This window comes from Cupressus sempervirens, chromosome 2 (assembly GCF_028749045.1).
Source record: "Cupressus sempervirens isolate cs-2001-9-10 chromosome 2, ASM2874904v1, whole genome shotgun sequence".
Classification (NCBI taxonomy): Eukaryota; Viridiplantae; Streptophyta; class Pinopsida; order Cupressales; family Cupressaceae; genus Cupressus; species Cupressus sempervirens.
Window position 1 is genome coordinate 714362705 of NC_143119.1, and position 21636 is coordinate 714384340.

The window sequence follows — 21636 nt, forward strand, 5'->3', positions numbered from 1 at the left end:
GAGAACGGAATATCTAATGGGAAAACATACTGATAAATTTGGGAGTTCATAGATTAAATTGAGCGCCAAGTGCTGATTTCATATTCTAGGATGCATGCATCGAGATAATGAATTAGAGAAGAGAAAAACAAACCAAGACCCACTAAAGCTTTTGGGAAAACTATTCAGTCGATTTCTTGCTGGTAGACTCACATTTATGTAAGGGATTGAGTATCTAATGGATTTCTCGCTGTTAGAACAGAATTTATGAAAGGATGGAATATCTGATAGGAAAACATACTGATACATTTGACAGTTAATAGATTAGATTGGGCGCCAAGTTCTGAATTCATATCCTAGATATGCATCATCGAGACAATGAATAGGAGAAGAGAAAAACAAACCAAGACCCACTAAAGCTTTTGGATAAACTCATGTTCAGTGGATTTCTTGCTGGTAGACTCACATTTATGTAAGGGATTGAATATCTAATGGATTTCTTGTGAAAGGATGGAATATCTAATGGGAAAACATACTGATGCAGTTCAAAGTTCATAGATTAGATTGAGTGCCAAGTTCTGAATTCATATCCTAGGATGCATCATCGAGAAAATGAATTGGAGAAGAGAAAAACAAACGAAGACCCACTAAAGCTTTTGGAAAAACTGTTCAGTAGATTTCTTGCTGGCATTAATGGTGGAACATCTGATGAAGAATTTTACCCAAGAAAGAAAGGAAACAAATAAAATCAATAGGTAGTCTTTCATCCATACTTTCATGGCCTCCGAGAAGCTCAACAGCGTGAACAAAATGTGCATGGAGAGTACTGGTCCACCGCATTCTTGGAGCCCTCATGCTTCTCTTGGACGGCAGCTTGGCCATCAATCTAGATCTCACAGAGCTATGTGAAGCTGTTCCTCCGCCGCCTTCAAAACCACCGTTATAGTGATGATGATCCACTCTACGTTGTGCATCCATATCCAGTGAATGAGACCTTCCATAGGGATTATGATGGCTGTTACTGTTCATCATCCTGTTGAGGGGATCGCCCATTTCAGCATGCCCAAAAGAACCTCTTGTTGGCACAATGGGCTTGATAGGCTGCTGAACAAACCCCATGCCAAAATGGGGATGAGGAAGAGAATGGGAATGGGAATGAGAATCCTCAAGGAAGCCATTGTTTTTAGTATTGCTACAAGTACTACTAGCGTATAAGTTTCCATAGCTTCTAGCCTCTACACTTGGCTGAAGGAAAGGAAAAGACTGAGAGTGAGAGTGAGAGTGAGAGTAAGAGCCATTGTTGTGATACACTGGAACCCCTCTTATGGGACTACTGCTCCTATTACTGTTGTTGGGTTGGAGCTCCAACAGTGAAAGTGTTCTCTGCAGGCGCTGATGTCTTTCCTCCTCTAATCTGCTACAAAACTCCATGGAAGACCCACAGTTAGTCAGACCCAAATCTACACCAGCATCTCCTCTCCTCTCACTTGCCCCACTGGAGTTAGTAGAACCCTCACTCAGGTTCCCATTTGATTTGAATGACCTCCTCCGCTGCCAGACATCGAATCCAATGTCATGCTCTGTGCTGCTCGAAGTGGATGTGGGCTTGCTGTTACTGTTTGGAGGGCTAATGTGCAGAGACAAATCTGGCACATCCCTCTCCTCCTCCTCTCTTCGCCGCATCTCTGCTTCTGCAAATCCAAAATCCAATCTTTTCACCCAATTGATCAAAATCCAATCTTTCTCTAGAAATCACCCCACCCAATTCATCAAAACCCAATCTTTCTCAGACACCACCCCTCCCAACTCATCAAAATCCAATCTTTTTCACCCCACCCAACTGATCGAAATCCAATCTTTCTCGCCACACTGATCAGAATCCAACCTTCTCTCACCCCACACCACACCCAATGGATCAGAAACCAATCTTTCTCACCCTGCACAACACCCAACTGATCAAAATTCAATCTTTCTCACCCCCACAGAACCTCCAACTGATCGAAACCAATCTTTCTCAACAGCCGCCCCGCCCAATTGATCAAAATCCAATCTTTTCTCCTCCTCCTCCTTGGCAGCAGACCGGTAATGGAGGAGGCAGCTGGCTCAGGTCATCCCCATGAGACCACTGATGTCCTCTCAAACTCAAACTCCTGGATCCCAAACCAACAAAACAAACCAATACTCAAAACCAAAATCCAAGCACTAAATTGCAAAGAAATGGTACTTCACAGAAAGAACTCCGTTTCCCAACTGAATTCAATCCAATGGGTATTCTCACAAACCACTCACAAACCATACAAGAACACAACCATGACACATATACTCACTCACTCACTAACCATACAACGGAGAAGACAAGTTGCAGGAAGGCAGTCACAGAGATTGATTCTCTCCACTGTTTTTTTCCACTGATAGAAATGGAGCTGAAAGCAAAGCGAGGATGTTCAACTTCAAACAGATAACGATTAAGAAGGCGTAGTATAAGAAGAAGAAAGAAGAAAGAATGAATGAGGGAGGAATAGATTAGAGAGTATGAAAGTATATCTCCGACAGGGACAGTCAGGCAACTTAGTCAATACAACAATAAAACAAAAATAAAAAAATAAGCCAAGGCACCTCAGTCCCACATAGAATTCGGGAACTTACATACACAGGTATACACATAAATATATATATTTATATAGGGGAGAGTAGGGTGTTCAATAAGATGATTTTTATTTTTAATATTTTGTCAAGTTTTATTACTTAATTATTATTATTCTTCTAAAATGAAAACATATGAATGATTATTGGTGCAAGAAGAACATAGCAGACTTTTCAAATACCATTTTTATATCACTTTGAGTAGAGATTAATGAATATTCAAAAGCGGAAACCTTAGCGTAAGGCTTCTAACTCGCTTATCGAGATACATAAATTTTATTGATGAAATCCAACTTATGAATTAAGAATTCTAAATGCATGATATTAACCTTAATGATTGCTGATGTTTTTGAGTGAACCATTGTTAGTGCAAGAACATAACGAATATCTAGAGTCACTTTTGAAATGTCACATTTTTTTTTATCAATTTGTGCTCGACAATCTCTACATAGATCGGTGAATACCCAAAATTTGAAACCTTAGCTTTAAGCTCTTCACTTACCTACCGAGATACACCAAAACGCTTTACGATTTAAGAATTCTAAATGACTACTGCTATTTTTGAGCGATCCACTATTGGGGCAAGAACATACATAGCAGGGATTAGGTGACATTTTTGAAATGTCACTTTCTCGACTAGTTTGTGCTCGATTGTCTCAAAAGATAGATCTGTGAACACCGAAAAGTTGAAACCTTAGCTTTAAACTCTTAACTCACCTACCAAGATATGCCAGAAAAATTGATGAAATCCAACTTACAATTTAATAGTGCTACATGTAGGAAATCAGCCTAAACGACTACTGAGTTGTCTCCCATGTCCAACAATGAAAACATATGTACCAACATTTTTGAGTGAACGATTATAGTGACATTTTTCAAATGCCACTTTTTGATCACTTAGCGCTCTATGATCTCTAGAGAGATTCGTGAATACCCAAAAGTCAAAACCGTAGCTTTAAGCTTTTAACTCACCTACTGAGATACACTGAACAAAATGATGTAATCCAACATACAATTTAAGAATTCTAAATGGGCAAATTTAACCTCAATGACTACTGAGATTTTGGAGTTAACAACTACCGATGCAAGAATATAAAATATATCATACGACACTTTTGAAATGCTACATTTTGACCACTTAAGCTCGACAATAGATGTCCATGAATACCCAGAAGTCGAAACCTTAACTTTAAGCTCTTAACTCGCCTATCGAAATACACCCAATTTTTTTTTAATTAAATACAAATTTATGATATAAGAGTTCTACGTGCACGAAATTAACCTAAACCACTACTTAAGCCATCTCCCATGTCTAACCTTGCACAACCTTGTGCAAACGTCCTTTTTATTTCACACCTTCCACAAAGAAAAGTGCAAGTGCGGTTCGAACCCAACCCATGGAATGTGACCGTGTATCCTCCTGCGGTCAGTGGTGGGGACAAGCGTCACGGGCACATGCATTTCTTCCTTTCGTTGACTGCAACAAAGGACTCTGCTCATTCTCTTTATTTAATAATTGTTTCATCATTTTGTAATAATTCGAAAATTATAGGGTCGCAAAGATTATTCGTCCTATTGTTTTTTTCCTTTAATCTTTCTTTTGTCTCTTTTGTTTGGGGTCGTGTTTTTACCCCGGGTAATAATAGTCAGCGACCGATCCGGGCGATCCTCCTGGGAAGTCGCGGTCAAGTAAATATTTTTCTCATTATTTTATTCTGGCGGGGGGTGAAAAGAGGTAAGTGAAAAGGCTGCTACGGTGATTACGACGTCATAATGAATGATTAAAGAATTGTGGCCATGCAACACAACACATCATCACATTCATCATCGGGAGAAAAGACTCCATCATGACACCCATCATAAGGTGCCGGCATACACGCATACAAATTCTTCACAAACACTTGTGAATAGAATATTTTGGACAGTTTTTTTTGCCTTTTTCTTTTTCTTTTCTTTTTGAGGGAATTAAAGTCCAAATTGTTGCCAATACTAGGGAATAGAATATTTTGAAATTTTATTAATTATTATTTTTAGGGTTTGTTAAAGTTCAAATGGTTGCCAACACTTGGACCCTTGGTCCAAGTTCACTTGTCATATTCCGTTTCTACTTGTGTTATGACCAAATTTGGGCTTCCTTGGGAAAGGGAGGAGGCTTCCTTCTTCTAGTAAGATCAAAACAAATTACTTGCGTTATTTATATTGGTGTGATGTGGCATGTGTTGAGGCACTTATTTTTCTCCAACTCGTCGTCGTCTATAATTTATTGTCTAAGATTTATTAGATTATTCGTATTTGTGCGACGTGGCATGTGATGAGGCACTTATTTTCTTCTTCCTCTTCATTGTCTATAATTGTCTAAAATTTATTAGGTTATTAGTATTTACTTTTATGATTAATTGTTAGGGTGATGTTTCAAAAAGTGGAAAAAAAGTCTGGAGTATACTTAAGATATATCATACGACAGGTTATTAGATTAGATTTATAATCTATTGTCGAAGATTTTGTTAGATTATTCATATTTGTGTGATGTGGCATGTGATGAGGCACTTATTGTCTATAATTTATGGTTATTAGATAATTAGTATTTACTTTTATTTTTAATAGTTGGGGCAATATTTAAAAAAGTGAAAAAAGGTCTAGAGTATATTTACGACAAAGATGTAAATGGGATTATAATTTTAGTTAAAGCTTAGGGAAAATTAACTAGATAATTTTTCACTCTTTTATGTATATAAAATTATGCTTGAGAAGAGTCTAGAGTAAACTACGTTTGAGAAAAGTTACAAGCACGATGTGGATAAAGATACGATTTGGATTGTGGTTTTAGTTAAAGTTAAGAAATAATTACTCGCTTTCACACTGTGATTTTTTTAAGTTGGTAATATATGCACTGATTATATTTGATAATGTCACGTATTTCAATGATCGAATAATTGTAAGCAGATATTTTATATTTATTGATCAATATTTACTTGTAATTGTAGAGATATTTGAGAAAATAATGATTACGACCTAGATAAAGATATAAATTAGATTATATAACTTCAATTAAAACTTAGGAAATAGGCATTATACCTTTTGCTCGATTTCTTATTGTGTATATACTTTTAGACTATTAATATATGAAAAGATCGTTTATCTAGTCCTCACATGTTTTAACTATCCAATAATTGAAAGAATTGATTTATATTTATTAATTAATATTTATGTTTAGTTGTTGAACATGTTTAAGAAAAGTCATGAATATACTAGGATCAAATTTGGGCTTCAATGGGCAAGGGAGGAGAATTCCTTTGGTAAGGAGAAAATACTATGCATTTTTTGTACTTGTATAATGTGGCATGTCATGAGGTTGAGTGAAACAAATATTATATTTTATCAATTCTTGAGTACATATGTAATTTTAAGTTGGTAATATGTATAATAATTATATTTTATTTTAATATAATATCTTATTGGGTAATTTTTTTTCACATAAATAGCATATGTTATGATGATCAATTAATTGTAAAGAGTAGGTTTTCTAACTAAAATTTGAGGAGAACTAACTAGATAGATTTTTAACTCTTCAATGTGTATATAACTTTATGTTGGTAATATATGTAATGATTATATTTAATTAAAATGTCACAAGTTACAATTATCAAAAGATTATGAAGAGTAGCTTTGAATGTATTGATCAATATTTATTTTTTACTGTTGAGTCAAGTAGAGTTTTAAGAAATGCCATTTTTACAATCTAAATAAAGACACAAGTTTGATTGTAACTTCATTCAAGGTTCAGAAGAATTTAACTAGATAGATCTTCAACTATATAATTTTAGATTATTAAAATATTAAATGATTGTATTTTACTAAATATGACCTATTATAATGATCAAATAGTTTTATAGAGTTATTTTGTATTCCTTTTAATTGTTGAGTCCAATAATGTTTAAGAAAAGACATAATTACAATCTACATAAAGACGTGAATATTATTATAGTTTTAGTTAAAGTTATAAAAAAAAAACTAGATCGATTTTCAACTATACTATTTTAGGTTGATATCATATATATGTGTGTGTGTACACACACATGTATGCATATGTGTATATAATAAGTCATATATTTCAGTTGCTAGGATCAAATAATTTTAAAGTTTTATTTTATATGTACTGATTAATATTTTATTTGAATTGTTGAATTGAGTGGCATTTAAGTAAACAAAGATGTAGATTAGATTATACCTTTCCTTAAAGCTTAGCAAAAGTTAACCATACATATCTTCAACTCTTTAGCATATATAATGTTAGGTTGGCAAAAAATGTACTATTGTATTTTATATAGAAATTATATGTTACAATGATCAAGTAATTGTGAATAATTGTTTTAAATGTATTAATCATTTTCTTCTTTAAACATATAGATTTTCTATAATGTAATGCCATGTTTCAATTATTTGTGAAGAGTTGGTTTATATGTATTGATTAATATTTATGTTTAAATGTTGAGTCAAGTGATATTTAAGAAAAGTCATGATTATGCTAGGATCAAATTTGAGCTTCAATGGGTGATAGACTGAATTCCTTCCTTTGACAATGAAAAATACTTTGTGTTGGTTCTACTTGTATGATGTGGCATGCCACAAGTTGAATGTAACAAGTGTCATATATTTTCAATTCTCGAGTGTGTATATATAGTTGTAAGTTGGTAATATGTACAATGATTATATTTTGTTTAAATATCTTATTTTAATGATCAAGTATTTGTTAAGAGTGTTTTAATATTTATTTTTTAATTTTGTGTTTAGTACTTTTAAAAACAAGGCATAATTACAATCTAAATGTTGAGCTAAATGATGGTTTAAAAAATGCATAATTTTACAATATGTATAAAGATATGAATTCTATTATGATTTTAGGAAAAGTTTATGGAAAATTAACTATATAACTTTTTCAAATCTTTAGTGTATATATAAATTTAATGTAGGTAATATATGCAATTATTATATTTTACATAAATATCATATGTCTATGACGATCAAATAATTGCACAAAGTTGGTTTTCAATTAAAACATAAAGAAGACCAATTAGATAGAATTTTATCTCTTTAATGTATATATAACTTTATGTTGGTAATATGTTCAATTATTATATTTCATTGAACTGTCACAAGTTGTGATTATCAAAATTTTGTGAAGAGTAGCCTTGAATGTATCGATCAATATTTGTTTCTAATTGTTGAGTCAAGTAATGTTTATGAAAAGTCATTATTACAATTTAGATAGAAATACAAATTTGATTATAACTTCAGCAAAAGTTTGGAGAAAATTAACTATATAGATTTTCAACTATACAATTTTCATTTGGTAATATATAAAATGATATTTTACCAAATATGACATGTTATAATTTTTTTACATATTTCAGTCAATATTTTCTTTTAGTTGTTAAGTTGAATAATGTAAATAAGAAAAGTCACAATTCCAATCCACATAAAGACATGAATATTATAATAGTTTTAGTTAAAGTTTGGAAAAAATTAACTAGATTGATTTTCAACTATACAATTCTAGGTTGATAACATATATGTAATGATTATATTTCACTTTAAAAACATAGGTTATAGTGATGAAATAACTTAAAAGTTTTGTTTTATATTTATTGATCAATATTTTCTTTTATTTAATGAGTTGATTGGTATTTAAGTAAAGTGATGATTACAATCTAGATAAAGACATAAATTAGATAATAACTTCACTTAAAGTATAGGAAAAATTAATCATATAGATCTTCAACTCTATATTGTATATATAATGTTAGGTTGCCAAAAAATGTAATAATTGTATTTTATTTTAACAGCATAAGTTACAATGATCAAGTAATTATGAGTAGTTTTTAAAATTTTATTAACCATTTTTTTCTTTTAACTAGATAGTTTTTTTATTATGTAACATGGGCCATCAAGGAATCCAAAATAAGGACAGAACATGCATTAAATCCTGTTGATTTTTTCTTTAATAATTAAACATTAAACAAATCTTAAAACATGGTTTCTTTCACCATTAAAAAAATATTATCATTAGGTATCATATGTGCATATACAACAATTTAAACCAATTAATTAAATCACAAAAGCAATAGTGGAACACCATACACACATCCAAGGGTTCCACAACCTCTTATACATAATTGATTTATTAGTGCACCAATCCAAGTGTACTTATGATAACCTTAAGTCTTACAAATTTGAAGGCAAGACTACATAATGTGTGTGTCTAATACCAACACTAGTAAATGTAAAAACCTACTACTAACAAAATCAACATTCCATTGATACATTACAATAGTTTGTCCAATGAGAGGGAGTGATATACATAATTTCAAGAATACATAATATAGGGCATAGGTCTTTGCACATGTAATACTAATCTGTCTACTACTCTTTATGTTTATGATGTCAAACTTTTCTATATCACTTTTCTTGTGCATGTTAGATCTTTAGTGAGATATGATGTTTCTTTTATGTTATTACAATATTATGGATGATGCAAAATATTAATAGTCATATTTTTTGGTTTATATTAAGTTGGATAATGATGACTACTTGTGAATAATGAGGTTATTTGTATTTATTTTGTTGTTGACCTGATACACACATGTGTATGGTTGACATGTATGTTCTATATTTTTCTAAATGTCATGCTTGATGTCATTGAGGGATAAAGTGTTACTACAATTGATATTACTACTCAAGACGATGTTGATGATGATCAAATGTTAGGAAACCATGCACTAAAAGAAATGTAGAAGAATTGGATCAATTTTTATTTTTCCATTGATGGTAAGCCTGTTTGATTGAATGCAAAACCAATATACCCTTTTATAAAAAGAAGAAAATAGTCATACCTCTCACTATATGTCATCCCACTCTCATCCTTGGTCTATACAAGAACTCAAGGCATGATCAAGGTAATATCTCTAATTTATCATTTTAATGTGTGTCTAGATATTTTAATTACTATGTTATCACTTATTACACAATTTGCCACAAGTTACCCTAGAAACCACTTTGGTCGACAACCCTCATTTCAAGTCACTCCCATAGGATGCCTCTAAACTACCTTCCAAAACTCGCAAACCATAATTGTATCCCATATCACAAAAGCATTGATAATTGAATTTGGTTCCATGGCAAGTGACTTGAAATGCATTAGTTCTAAAGACTCAAGTAATCATAAATGCTCATCAAAATAAATTTCATAAACATAAATCTCAATTTGAATCATAAGATACATCGTGACATCTAGTCTAATAATCACAAAATAAATCTCAAAAGCCTCTAGTGCACATCCTAGTTTGACAAACTATACAAGTCACATAAAACCATCACAAAATAAATATCATGAGGCTCTAAACAAAACATAAGAAACACATAGTTTTCATCCATATGGTTTGATCCCATCATTTGTATGTTTAGATTGTTGAGTCATAAGGATGTGTTTAACAATAAGGTAAGAATATACATATTTACATAAATTGTTAGGCTAATATACTTATTTCAATGAATAAGTATTTAAAAGTTCAAATCTCTTTGTGCATATAAAATATCATGTAATATTATCATGTTATTAATTTAAATAATCTTAAATCATAAATGACTTAATTAATAAGATAAATGTATATTATTAGATTAAATATTAATTTATCAATTTCATTTTTAAAATATTAATTTCATAAGGTGCCAGCATACACACATACAAATTCTTCATAAACACTTGTGAATAAAATATTTTAGACAGTTTTTTTTCCTTTTTCTTTTCCTTTTCTTTTTAAGGGAATTAAAGTCCAAATTGTTGCCAATACTAGGGAATGGAATATTTTGAAATTTTAATATTAATTATTTTTAGGGTTTGTTAAAGTCCAAATGGTTGCCAACACTTGGACCCTTGGTCCAAGTTCATTTGTCATATTCCTTTTTCTACTTGTGTTATGACCAAATTTGGGCTTCCTTGGGAGAGGGAGGAGGTTTCCTTCTTCTAGTAAGAATCAAAACAAATTATTTACATTATTTATATTTGTGTGATGTGGCATGTGATGAGGCACTTATTTTTCTCCAAATCTTTGTCATCTATAATTTAAATTGTCTAAAATTTACTAGATTATTAGCATTTGTGTGATGTGGCATGTGATGAGGCACTTATTTTTTTCTAACTCTTATTGTCTATAATTTATGGTTATTAGATTATTAGTATTTACTTTTCTTTTTAATAGTTGGATTGATATTTTAAAAAGCGAGAAAAAGTTGAGAGTATACTTAAGATAAAGATGTAAATGAGAATATAATTTTAGTTAAAGTTTAGGGGAAATTAACTACATATTTTTTCACTCTTTTATGTATATAAAATTATGCTTGAGAAGATTTTGGAGTACAACTACATTTGAGAAAAGTTACAAGTAAGATATGGATAAAGATACAATTTGGATTGTGGTTTTAGTTAAAGTGAAGACAAAATTACTAGCTTTCACACTCTATGATTTTTTTTAAGTTGGTAATAAATGCATTAATTATATTTGATATAATGTCACGTGTTTCAATGATCAAATGATTGTAAAGAGATATTTTATATTTATTAGTCAATATTCACTTTTCATGTGCATGTTAGATCTTTAGTTATATGTGATGTTTCTTTAATGCTATTACAATATTATGGATGATGCAGAATATCAATACTCAGATTTTTTGGTTTATATTATGTTGGATAATGATGATTACTTGTGAATAATGAGGTTATTTGTATTTCTTATGTTGTTTCCGTGATAGCCGCATGTGTATGGTTGACATGTATGTTCTATATTTTTATTTATCATACCTAATGTGGTTGAGGGATAAAGTGTTACGAAAATTGATATTACTACTCAAGATGATGTTGATGATGATCAAAGGTTAGGAAACCATCTGATCCTTAGTCTATAGAAGAACTCAAGGCATGGGCAAGGTAATATCTCTAATTTATCATTTTAATGTGTGTCTAAATATTTTAATTACTATGTTATCACTTACTACACAAATTGCAATGAGTTATCCTATCTAAACCACTTTGGTCCATGAACCCTATTGCAAACCACTCTCATAGGATGCACCTAGACTACCTTCCAAAACTCACAAACAATAATTGTGCCCCATGCCACAAAAGCATTAATAATCAAACTTGATTCCATGGCAAGCAACTTGAAATGCATTAGTTCTCAAGACTCAAGTCATCATAAATGCTCATCAAAATAAATGTCATAAACATAAATCTCAATTTGAATCATAGGACACATCACAAAATCTAGTCTAATAATCATAAAATAAATCTCAAAACCTCAAGTGCACATCTAGTTTGACAAACTATACAAGTCACATAAAACCATCACAAAATAAATATCATGAGGCTTTAAACAAAACATAAGAAACACATAATTTTTATCCATATGGTTTGATCCCATCGTCTATATGTTTAGATCATTGAGTCATAAGGATGTGTTTAGAAATAAAGTAAGAATATACATATTTACATAAATTGTTAAGCTAATATACTTATTTCAATGATAAGAATTTAAATGTCAAATCTCTTTATGCATATAAAATATCATGTTATTAATTTAAAAATAATCTTAAGTCATAAATGACTTAATTATATATATATATATATATATATATATATATATATATATATATATATATATATATATATATATATATATATATATATATATATATTAGATTGAATATTAATATCAAATTATTTTTAAAATATTAATTTGACTTTTATTTAAGTCCAACATTAATATTTACTTTTTCTTTATTTCATAATGCAAGTGCAAATTATTCAAACTTTAAATTATAATTATAATTAAATTATTAATAACTTCTCTCATAATATTAAATATTCATAACTAGATGATTATATAGTGAACTTCACTATAACTTCTCTTTAAAGACAACTAAATCAAAAATACACATGTATTAACTTTTAACTCCATTTGCATTAATAAATATGTAATAGGTTATATATCCAACTAAAAGTTTTAAAAATAATTAATATTAAAAATCCACTTATAAGAAAATAAGAAGTATTTATTTATTTAGTTTCCAAAATAAATAAATGATAATTTTAATTTTTTTTTTTGAAAATTAATAATTAATAAAAATATATATTTTAAATAAATCTAAAAAATCAAATTATATTTATATAAAATAAAAATAAGCATGCAATTAGTGTTTTCACATGCCTTTAATATTTTGAAAATATGCGAGCACAACATACTTTGTTCTTTATCTTGAATGTATTTGTTTTTCTCCAATTTTCTACTTTTGAAATTCTCATATTAAAAAGGGTTTTGAGATGAATATAAAAAGCACAATTTTTCAATTTCTCTAAATTTTAATGTGAATTTCCTATTGGTTGTTCATATGTAGATTTTCCAATCCAACTTTTATCAGCACGATTCTATTGTTTACTTCTCATAGAGTTTCCCAAACAATACATGAGTCAAATTATATTTTCAAATGGAAGCCAAAATTACTCCAGAGGTATCATCCTATAAATTTTAACATGATAGACATGGGGTAGATAGATTTTTCAAAATAATTTTCATAGAGGGATTTTCAAGCCCTACCTCAATCTGACAACTTAAATTTTGAGGAATCTAGTCAATAGATGCAATTCAAATATTCCTAATCCTTCAATAATTCTTTAACTTCAATTTCCAAATTACTCTCCCAAAACTTGTGTGTCATCAAATGACCAAAGAAAACCTCTAATAAAGAGCCCTAAGCTCTAATTTTAATAAAAAATTATTAACTTTATTAAATTAAATAAATATTTTAACTGTTTAATCCTTTAATACATGTTGTAATGCCCATCTATAGTTTACTTTAGATTATAAATTTAAATTCTTTTAGGCCTATTTCATACATGTGTTCATTTTAGAGATATATGGTATGATGTTATTTCATGACTTTAAAATATCATTTATGATTACATAGATGATTATATTTCACATGTTTTCTAATGATAATGATTACTTATGTGTTAATGTTTCTTTAATTATTCTTAATTAGTAAATGTTATTTCTTTCATAATGATGTCAATGATATGTCTTTAATGATGATTGTTTTGCATTAATAGATCTACTACATTTGGGCCCAAATTGTGATGGTAAGCTATCGCAATTATGATGGTAACCCATCGCCCAACTAACATTAGTCAGAATTGGCTCTTGTCAAAGGGTCATCAGACTTTTACTATCACAAGTTGTGATAGAAAGGGTTACCATTATAATTGTGACGGCTACAGGTGTTGTAAAACGGGCTACCAATTTGGAAAACCATTCATTTTCACCATAACAATTGTAATGAAAATCTATCAACTACATTATTGCAATTGCGACATCTATGTGACAGAAATGATATGGGCCCCATGACAAGTCATCAAAACCCTCAGTTGTAATTGGGACTAGCATGTGGTAGGAATACGGTGGGATCAACGGTTAGCTAGTGCAATTGCAATGATGTTTTGTATTAATTAAAAAAAAATTGACGGCAAACGTTGAATAGTTATAATGCAATCATAGGTTAATATTGAGCTTCACTTGGTTTCATGAATAGTTTAATATTCTCTACTAATCAGGGTCAACCATGTGAAGGTGGAAGCTCATTTGTCCCACCCCCCCTACATCTAAATTCTTAACATCTAAAATCTTTAAAAAATGATCAATATTTAAAATAAAATAAAAGGATCAAGACCTATAAATAGGTGTTTCCATCAGATATGTGGCCATGTTAACTGTTGAGTGAGTTTTATTATTTTGTTGTTGTGCCAAGATCTCTCTATTTATATACATATATACATACATATACAAAGATCACATGGAAACAATAATGAAATGCAACAATCATGAGGGTACATACATACATACATATATATACATATATATATATATATACAAATACATACATACATACATACATACATTTATAGAGAGATCTTTTTTAGGTGCTAAGTGACTTACCTCAAGATCCTCTAAAAAAAAATTGCAGACTAGGAAAAATAGGTAGAGTTCATAAGAAATTTTACAAATACATATCATAGTAGATATTTTTAGAAAGAAACAAGTTGTAACCTAGTTAAATGGGTCTAGTTGTTGATTAGCTAGGTTGATATACGTATATATATTTAACTGGGTTATGGCTTCTACAAGGGAATGTGCCTCGTGATTATGACATTTACGTAGAAGTAGAACTTGCTTCTTTGACTCTTTACACTCAACTCTTCACTAATGTTCTTCTTTTAGTAGTGAGATAACTGCTGTAAATTCCTAGGAGCCAAGGGACCCTGAACCTATGCTACATTTTCAAGAGAGATGAGAGACATTACTATTGGCTTTAGTGCTTCATAACATTCTGGATCATATAGTGATGCCCAAACACTAATAGGTCAATTTGCGATGACAGGCAAATGTAATATGTTTTTGGCTTTTTTTTTTTTTTCAATTATAGCTCGACGACGTCACAATTGCAACGCTAACGAGATATAGGAGAAAAAAAAAGGAAAGCATTGCTCATTTGTTATACAACATGAACCAAGGGCAAGTTTGAGGCAATGTCAACGCTACCAGACACAATGTCGACCGATGGAGGCAAGGGCAAGTTTGAGGTGAGGTGGCTTTGGTTTTGAGGTGAGGCCATTTTCAGACTGCTTTCGTTTTGCTGGTGAAGGGGAGCAATGGAGCCACTAAAGAAGTAGACAGAGTGGAAAGCCATGAAAGTCTATGAAACCCTTATGACATAAATATACTTTCTTTTGGTTTTGAATCACTCAATTCTATTGAATACTTGAAGAGAGAGTGGTGTGGAGAGCATGTAATCAAAGATGTGAATGAGATCAAGCTTGAGCTAGATATTACCAGACTTGTACAAAATTATCTGGGGTAACACCTAAAACATCCTTCTATGAATTTATCATATATACTATCAACTTCCATTAGATCTAATGTTTCTATGCTTTTATGCAAAAATGGCTCATGTGATTGTTTATCTTGAACAAGTTCCTTTGGCTTGCTATCACCTTCAGATAAAGTTAGAATAATTTTCTTCGTGGCCAATATATCATCCTTCACCATAATACTTTCATTATTATCCTTCTCTAGCAAAAGACTAGAAGTTTCAAGTGACTCCTCATGACCATTCCCTTGTTCACCATCTAACTTGGAGTTCTCATCATTGGAAGCCAATACAACATCATCATTTGGGGTCTTAATTAAATGCATCACTTCATCACGATTTTTACCTTTCGCCATGACAACATTCACATGAGAAACAACTGCCACATGCTTCTCTGTATTCTCCTGAATACTATCAACCTTCATTTGTTTGATTTTTTCTTACATATCCCTACTATCCTGTTCATTAATAGTTTCAATTCCTTTTATTGGGTCTATCAGTGAAGCAACCACCAAGTGCTTCTCTGTATTGTACTCAGCACTTCCATCCTTCATTAGTTATATTCTTTCTTCCATTTTCCCAACATCCTATTCATTAGTTGTTTCAATTCCTTATAGTGGGATTGCCAATGGTACATTAGCCTTTAAACTCTCTATAGGATCCATGATAGTGCAAGGATCAATATTAAAGTTTTTAGTATCCATAAGCTATAAATGCTCTTGTTTTGGATCATAATTGTGAGCCCATGGCATGTCTGTCATTGACAAAATCAGCAAAATAAATTTCAAAGATTTACATATTACCATTATCATTGTCATTATCCATTCATCATGTCCAATGATACTTTTTATTCAATTGGAGGTTATCATCATCTTGTTTTAAATTTAATAGTTTTTGCATTTCACTTTCCTTATCTTTTATCCACACTTCCCTTGTCACAAGTCATACAAAAGAATTTTCACTTTTACGAGGAAAACTTCATTTATTATGGTCTTTCCTTGTACTATTGTCCTCTAACCAGTTAGTCAAGCACTGTCTAAAATAATAGATTAATTCTAAGGTTGCTTCAAGTCTGTAAGAGAATTTGACATATTTTTTTAGTTGATTTAAATCCATGTCAAAAGCTTCACCACACAAATATTGACCAGAAAGAGAGAACAAAACATTTTGCTAGAAAGACACTAATCAAACCTGATAAATACAAATATATCGCTTTGTGAAAGGGCTTCAAGCACCAATACCAGGAAACTAACCACCAAAGAATAATATACAACTAAATTTAAATTTAAGTCTATGTAGCCAAGTTGAGAGCTTTGAGTAACCTCCTGCATAAAAAAATATGAAAATTGACCCATGATCGAAATATAAATTGCTTCTCTAGAAAAGAATACTATTTTATCCTTATTTATTTAACAAATCTAGAATGAGATAATAAGGCTATTCCTTTTCCTAGAAAAGCTTCAACTAGATGTGAAAACTAAAACATGATCAAGATATGGATTGCATTTCAGATAAGAATACTATTTTAAATTTTAAAAGTTATAAGGTATGAATTTTTTAACCAAAAAATAGAATATGTTAAGGCCTGCAGCTTGACAATTGCAACAGATCCTTGTTTATTTACCAAATCTAAAATGAAATATGTAGCTATTCCTTATTATTAGGAAAGGTTGCACTTGATCTGAAAACTGATCCTTGATCAGGATATAGATTACTTGTAGATAACAATACTATTTTTTTTGAAATATTATTACATAAGGTATATAAATTTAGCAACATTATAGGAGACAATCACCTTACAATTTTGACAGCTGCTTGCTAAATTACCAAATCTAAAATAAAATAATGTGGCTATCCCTTATTCTTCAAAAGCTTGGACTGAGTTTACAAGAACCATTCAGCACATACTATGAATATTGTAAATATATAGAGAAAAGATTTCCAGAATTTCCAAACTACATTGACTTGCATCTCCAGATGTTCAGTGTGTGCTTCTTTCTTCAGATGCTTTGAAACTTTGCTACTTACTTGCCATGTATCTAAGAGCCTCCTCAAATGCTCGATGTTGTGCTTCCTTCTTTGTTCTACCTATACCTACTCTTACTTTTTCTCCACTAAAAAAGACCTGAACTCAATAAGAATTGTTGTAACAAATATAAATAATGTCATCACTAATTTAATCAATTTGCAGTATTGAACACATTATCTTTAAATTAAACTTAATATAACTTCCATGTGGATGTAATTAGAACCAATTCATTTATTATGCACTATTTTCCTTCTATAAAGGCCAACAACCTAGAAAACTAACCTCCACAATAAATTGGAGCTCCATTGTCTTATCCAAAAGAGAATTAAATTCCACCTAAGAAACAACTAATCAGAAATCTAGCGGCTAACACGATACAAAGACAATCATGATACAAAGCAAATGATAGTATGCCAAATCCCAGCTGGATACCTTTGTTCCACATTTCATTGAAATTTCTTGTAAAACTCCCACAACATTCTAAGCATTGAGTATGTTACCTCCTCCTGGATTACTATTAGTTGGCGCTTTGTTCATGGAAGATTCTTCATCTTCTGATTAGCTCAATCAAAATAAGACCTTTAGTTTAAAAAATCCACCAGCATTTCCATATACAAGTTAGAACTAGAATTTGCATTATAATTGCATATACATTAACTTAAGCTCGTCAAATCTCTCTCTGAAAATAATAGATAAATTTTGCAAAACTCGCAATTCCACTAAATTTTAGCTTCACATTTCATCTGACATTTTTTCTATTTCTGACACCTAATTTATGTCAAGCTTGGCACCAATTGATTTTGTGTAGCTTTTTATGGTCACTACCTCGTGAAACACCAATTTGGGGGAGAGATCCCCTCTTCAGGAGTCCACAAGGCGATATTTCATTTATCTATTGTTCACCATGTTGTACAACCTTAACCCAATCTAGACTCAAACCAGAGATCTCTAGTAAAGAGGGCGTGCATATTCCTGCACTGCTTGATCAACATAGATATTTTTCTTCTTAAGAGCAGTTATGTTACCATGCTCTCAAAAATATTAATTTAAAGGTTGAGCCAAGTTATTAGAGGATGTCAAAATTAGCCACATGCTTCACATCCAATATACATTCATGGATACATGGAATAAAAATATAAATGTAAAGAATAAAGTTACTAAATAATAGCAATCAAAATGATAGTTATTAGAAGAAGCATTTTTCTATATTTGGGAAAATATTAAAATCTTTCCTAAAAAATAAATACCTAAATGGGAAAACGAATCTGGAACCATATGATGACTTGCATTTGGAAATTGAAGAGGACATTGGTTGTGATATGAAGAGTCTCTCAATTATATATATGTGATTGCTTTGTGTGTTGAGATAACGTATCAAGTTGAAAGCATTGTACTTGAACATTTTTATATCAATAAAAGATATATTTTCCTAGTGTGGTTGGGTCTTTCCCTTCAAGCCGAAGTGTTCTCCTAGAATAAATGTCTTGCATCTTTTGTACCTTTTTTGTGTTCTTTGTTGCTGTTTATCCTTACTTCTAGGCAAAACATTAACAATCAAGGGGAATGAGACAATTTGTACTAAGATTATTTGGGAATGGAGAGATTTATGGTCCAAGCATGAATGGGTAATGAAGGTCTAATACAACACACACTGTTTGAATCAACATTGGAATTAATTAGTCTTACAAAATGGTTGATATTAGTTCACCATGTTGATTGTGTCCTAGGTATAGTTGGTTCTGGTATAAGTCTATAAAGATAATAGATAAGATAAAGCAACTTAAGATGTGTCAAGCAACTGTTTTGTCAAGGGTCAATATGCCCTATGAATGTCCCTATCTAACTATATATCTTTTAATTGCATATAATAACTAATTTATGTGCTTTTTCATGACTATGTTTGACTCATATAATTGTGATCTCTCTAGCACTATGATGTCATTTAATATGTCTTGCTAAAGCTTGTAAATTTTGTTCCTTTTGCCATGTCATGTAATATGTCTTGCCTTGTCACTTATATGTTTTGAAATTGTTGTTAGGCCTTGTAGCTTGTATAATTTGATTGTTGGAGAGCTTCTACAGCTAAGCAAGAAGGCCGTTGCACGAGTTATAGCTGTGCGCTCAGGTATGAAAATTGTATATTTTTTAATCTAATGTATATTTTAACTAGACTTTTAGCTTATATGTTTTGAAATTTCTTTTAGTGGCTTAATGTTGTAAGGTCTCTTGAAATAAGACCTTCAGGCGGTTGGTCAAAGTTTTACAAATAATCTTATCCACAAATTTGCCTAGAGAAATTGACTGAATGTTATAAAAGGTGATTGGGTTAAATGTCTTAGGAATAAAGTCAAAGAAAGTATTGTTAAAATATTAGAGTATTTAGCTAGGTCTAAGAAGATTGGTGTACTTTTGACAGTTTTGCTTAGTTTGTGAAAGTTGTAGACCGAAGTTTTCATAGCCTAGTTTTTTCTTCTTGCGAAGAATGATCATGTCAGATAATATAAGTGAAGAACAAAATAGGGAGACAATCGCTAGATTGTGGTCTAACTTGAAAAGAAAAGGTGATGGAAAATGTTATTGTCCTTGCAAAATTTGTAAGGGCTTAAACCATAGAAGACTGCTAATCAAAACAGTTAAGAGACATTGTAGGGAGAATGGTCACATTGAAGGGGGGCATGACTATCATCCACTAGTAAGTTGCTCATTATATCATTTTAACAATTTATATACATATGAAATCACTTGATGATGAGTTGATTATCATGGTTTATTTAGGTTAATCAATTTTACATGATATGAACCACAACAATATGAAGAATATGGTTTTTGAAGTGGAGGAACATGGAGGTGCGAATATCCAAGGTGAAGATAATGATCCCATGGAAGATGATGATCATGCACTAGAAAACAAAATTGAAGATGATGGTATAAATACATTGATCCATGACACATTTAGCCCAAGAATATCTGATCATGATGATGATGATAACCTCGATGTACCTCTACTTGAGAAGGCATACGAGCTCCTATACAAAGACTCCCAAACAACTCTTCTCTTTGTTGTATTGTTGTTGTTGAGCTTGAAGGTTATGAATGGTTTATCCAACATAACAATGTCATGTATGTTAAGGTATGTCATATATGTCTTTATAGTTAACAAAGGGTGAATAATGTACCACTAGTATTGTTTATATTAACAACTTATATTTTTTGCTATAGATTGATAGGCGAGTTTCTGTTACCACCATCAAATATTCTACCTCACTCATATCGAGAATTATCTGCTATTATGAAAGATATTGGAATGGAGTATGAAGCAATACATGCTTGTCCCAATGATCATATTATATATTATAAAGAACATGAATTTGCAACACAATGCCTTGTATGTTATACTAGTAGATATCGAATAGATTGACTAACAAAAAAGGTGCCTCAAAAGGTTCTTTGTTACATCCTTGTTATTCCACGGATGCGACAATTATTCAGGTGTAGTAGCTTGGCTCAATTTATGGATTATCATGCATGCAATAGAAGTCAAGATGACATTATTCGAATCCTTGCGGATGGTTCGACATTTATGCACATAAAGGAAAAGTGGCAACACTTCAAAGAAGAACCTCGTAATCTCAAGCTTTCATTGGCAGCAGACGGTGTCAATCCATTTGGAGAGATGAGATCTGTTTAGTCGGTGTGGCCTATTTTTGTTATCAGCAATAACATTCCTCTGTGGATGTCAATAAAGAGGGAGCACATTATGTTGGCAATGATTGTTCTAGGTATCTTATCATTTGATAATTGTTAATTTGCATGTACTTACAAATCTTGTAGTAAAAATTGTCACAATAATTATGTAATGTTACTGTTCATTCAAGTAGGTAAATATCAAGTAAAAGATATGAATGTATATATTGAGCCTCTTATCGATGAGTTGGTGGAGTTATGGAATGGTGTCACTATGTATGACGTGTCTAGACCAATAGGACAAAGATAATTTTAATTCCATGCAATAC

General features: G+C 31.1%; 1 protein-coding gene across 1 annotated transcript in view; it reads right to left on the minus strand.

Annotated features, from left to right (window-relative positions):
• Nucleotides 1–2631, minus strand: part of LOC149575372 (uncharacterized) — a 43356-nt gene extending 40725 nt beyond the window's left edge. The window contains exon 1 of the mRNA XM_089815135.1: nucleotides 753–2631. Coding sequence (XP_089671261.1) covers nucleotides 753–1662 — 910 coding nt within the window. The 5' untranslated portion in view covers nucleotides 1663–2631. The remainder of the gene's footprint in view (nucleotides 1–752) is intronic.
• Between the last annotated feature and the right edge of the window lie 19005 nt (nucleotides 2632–21636).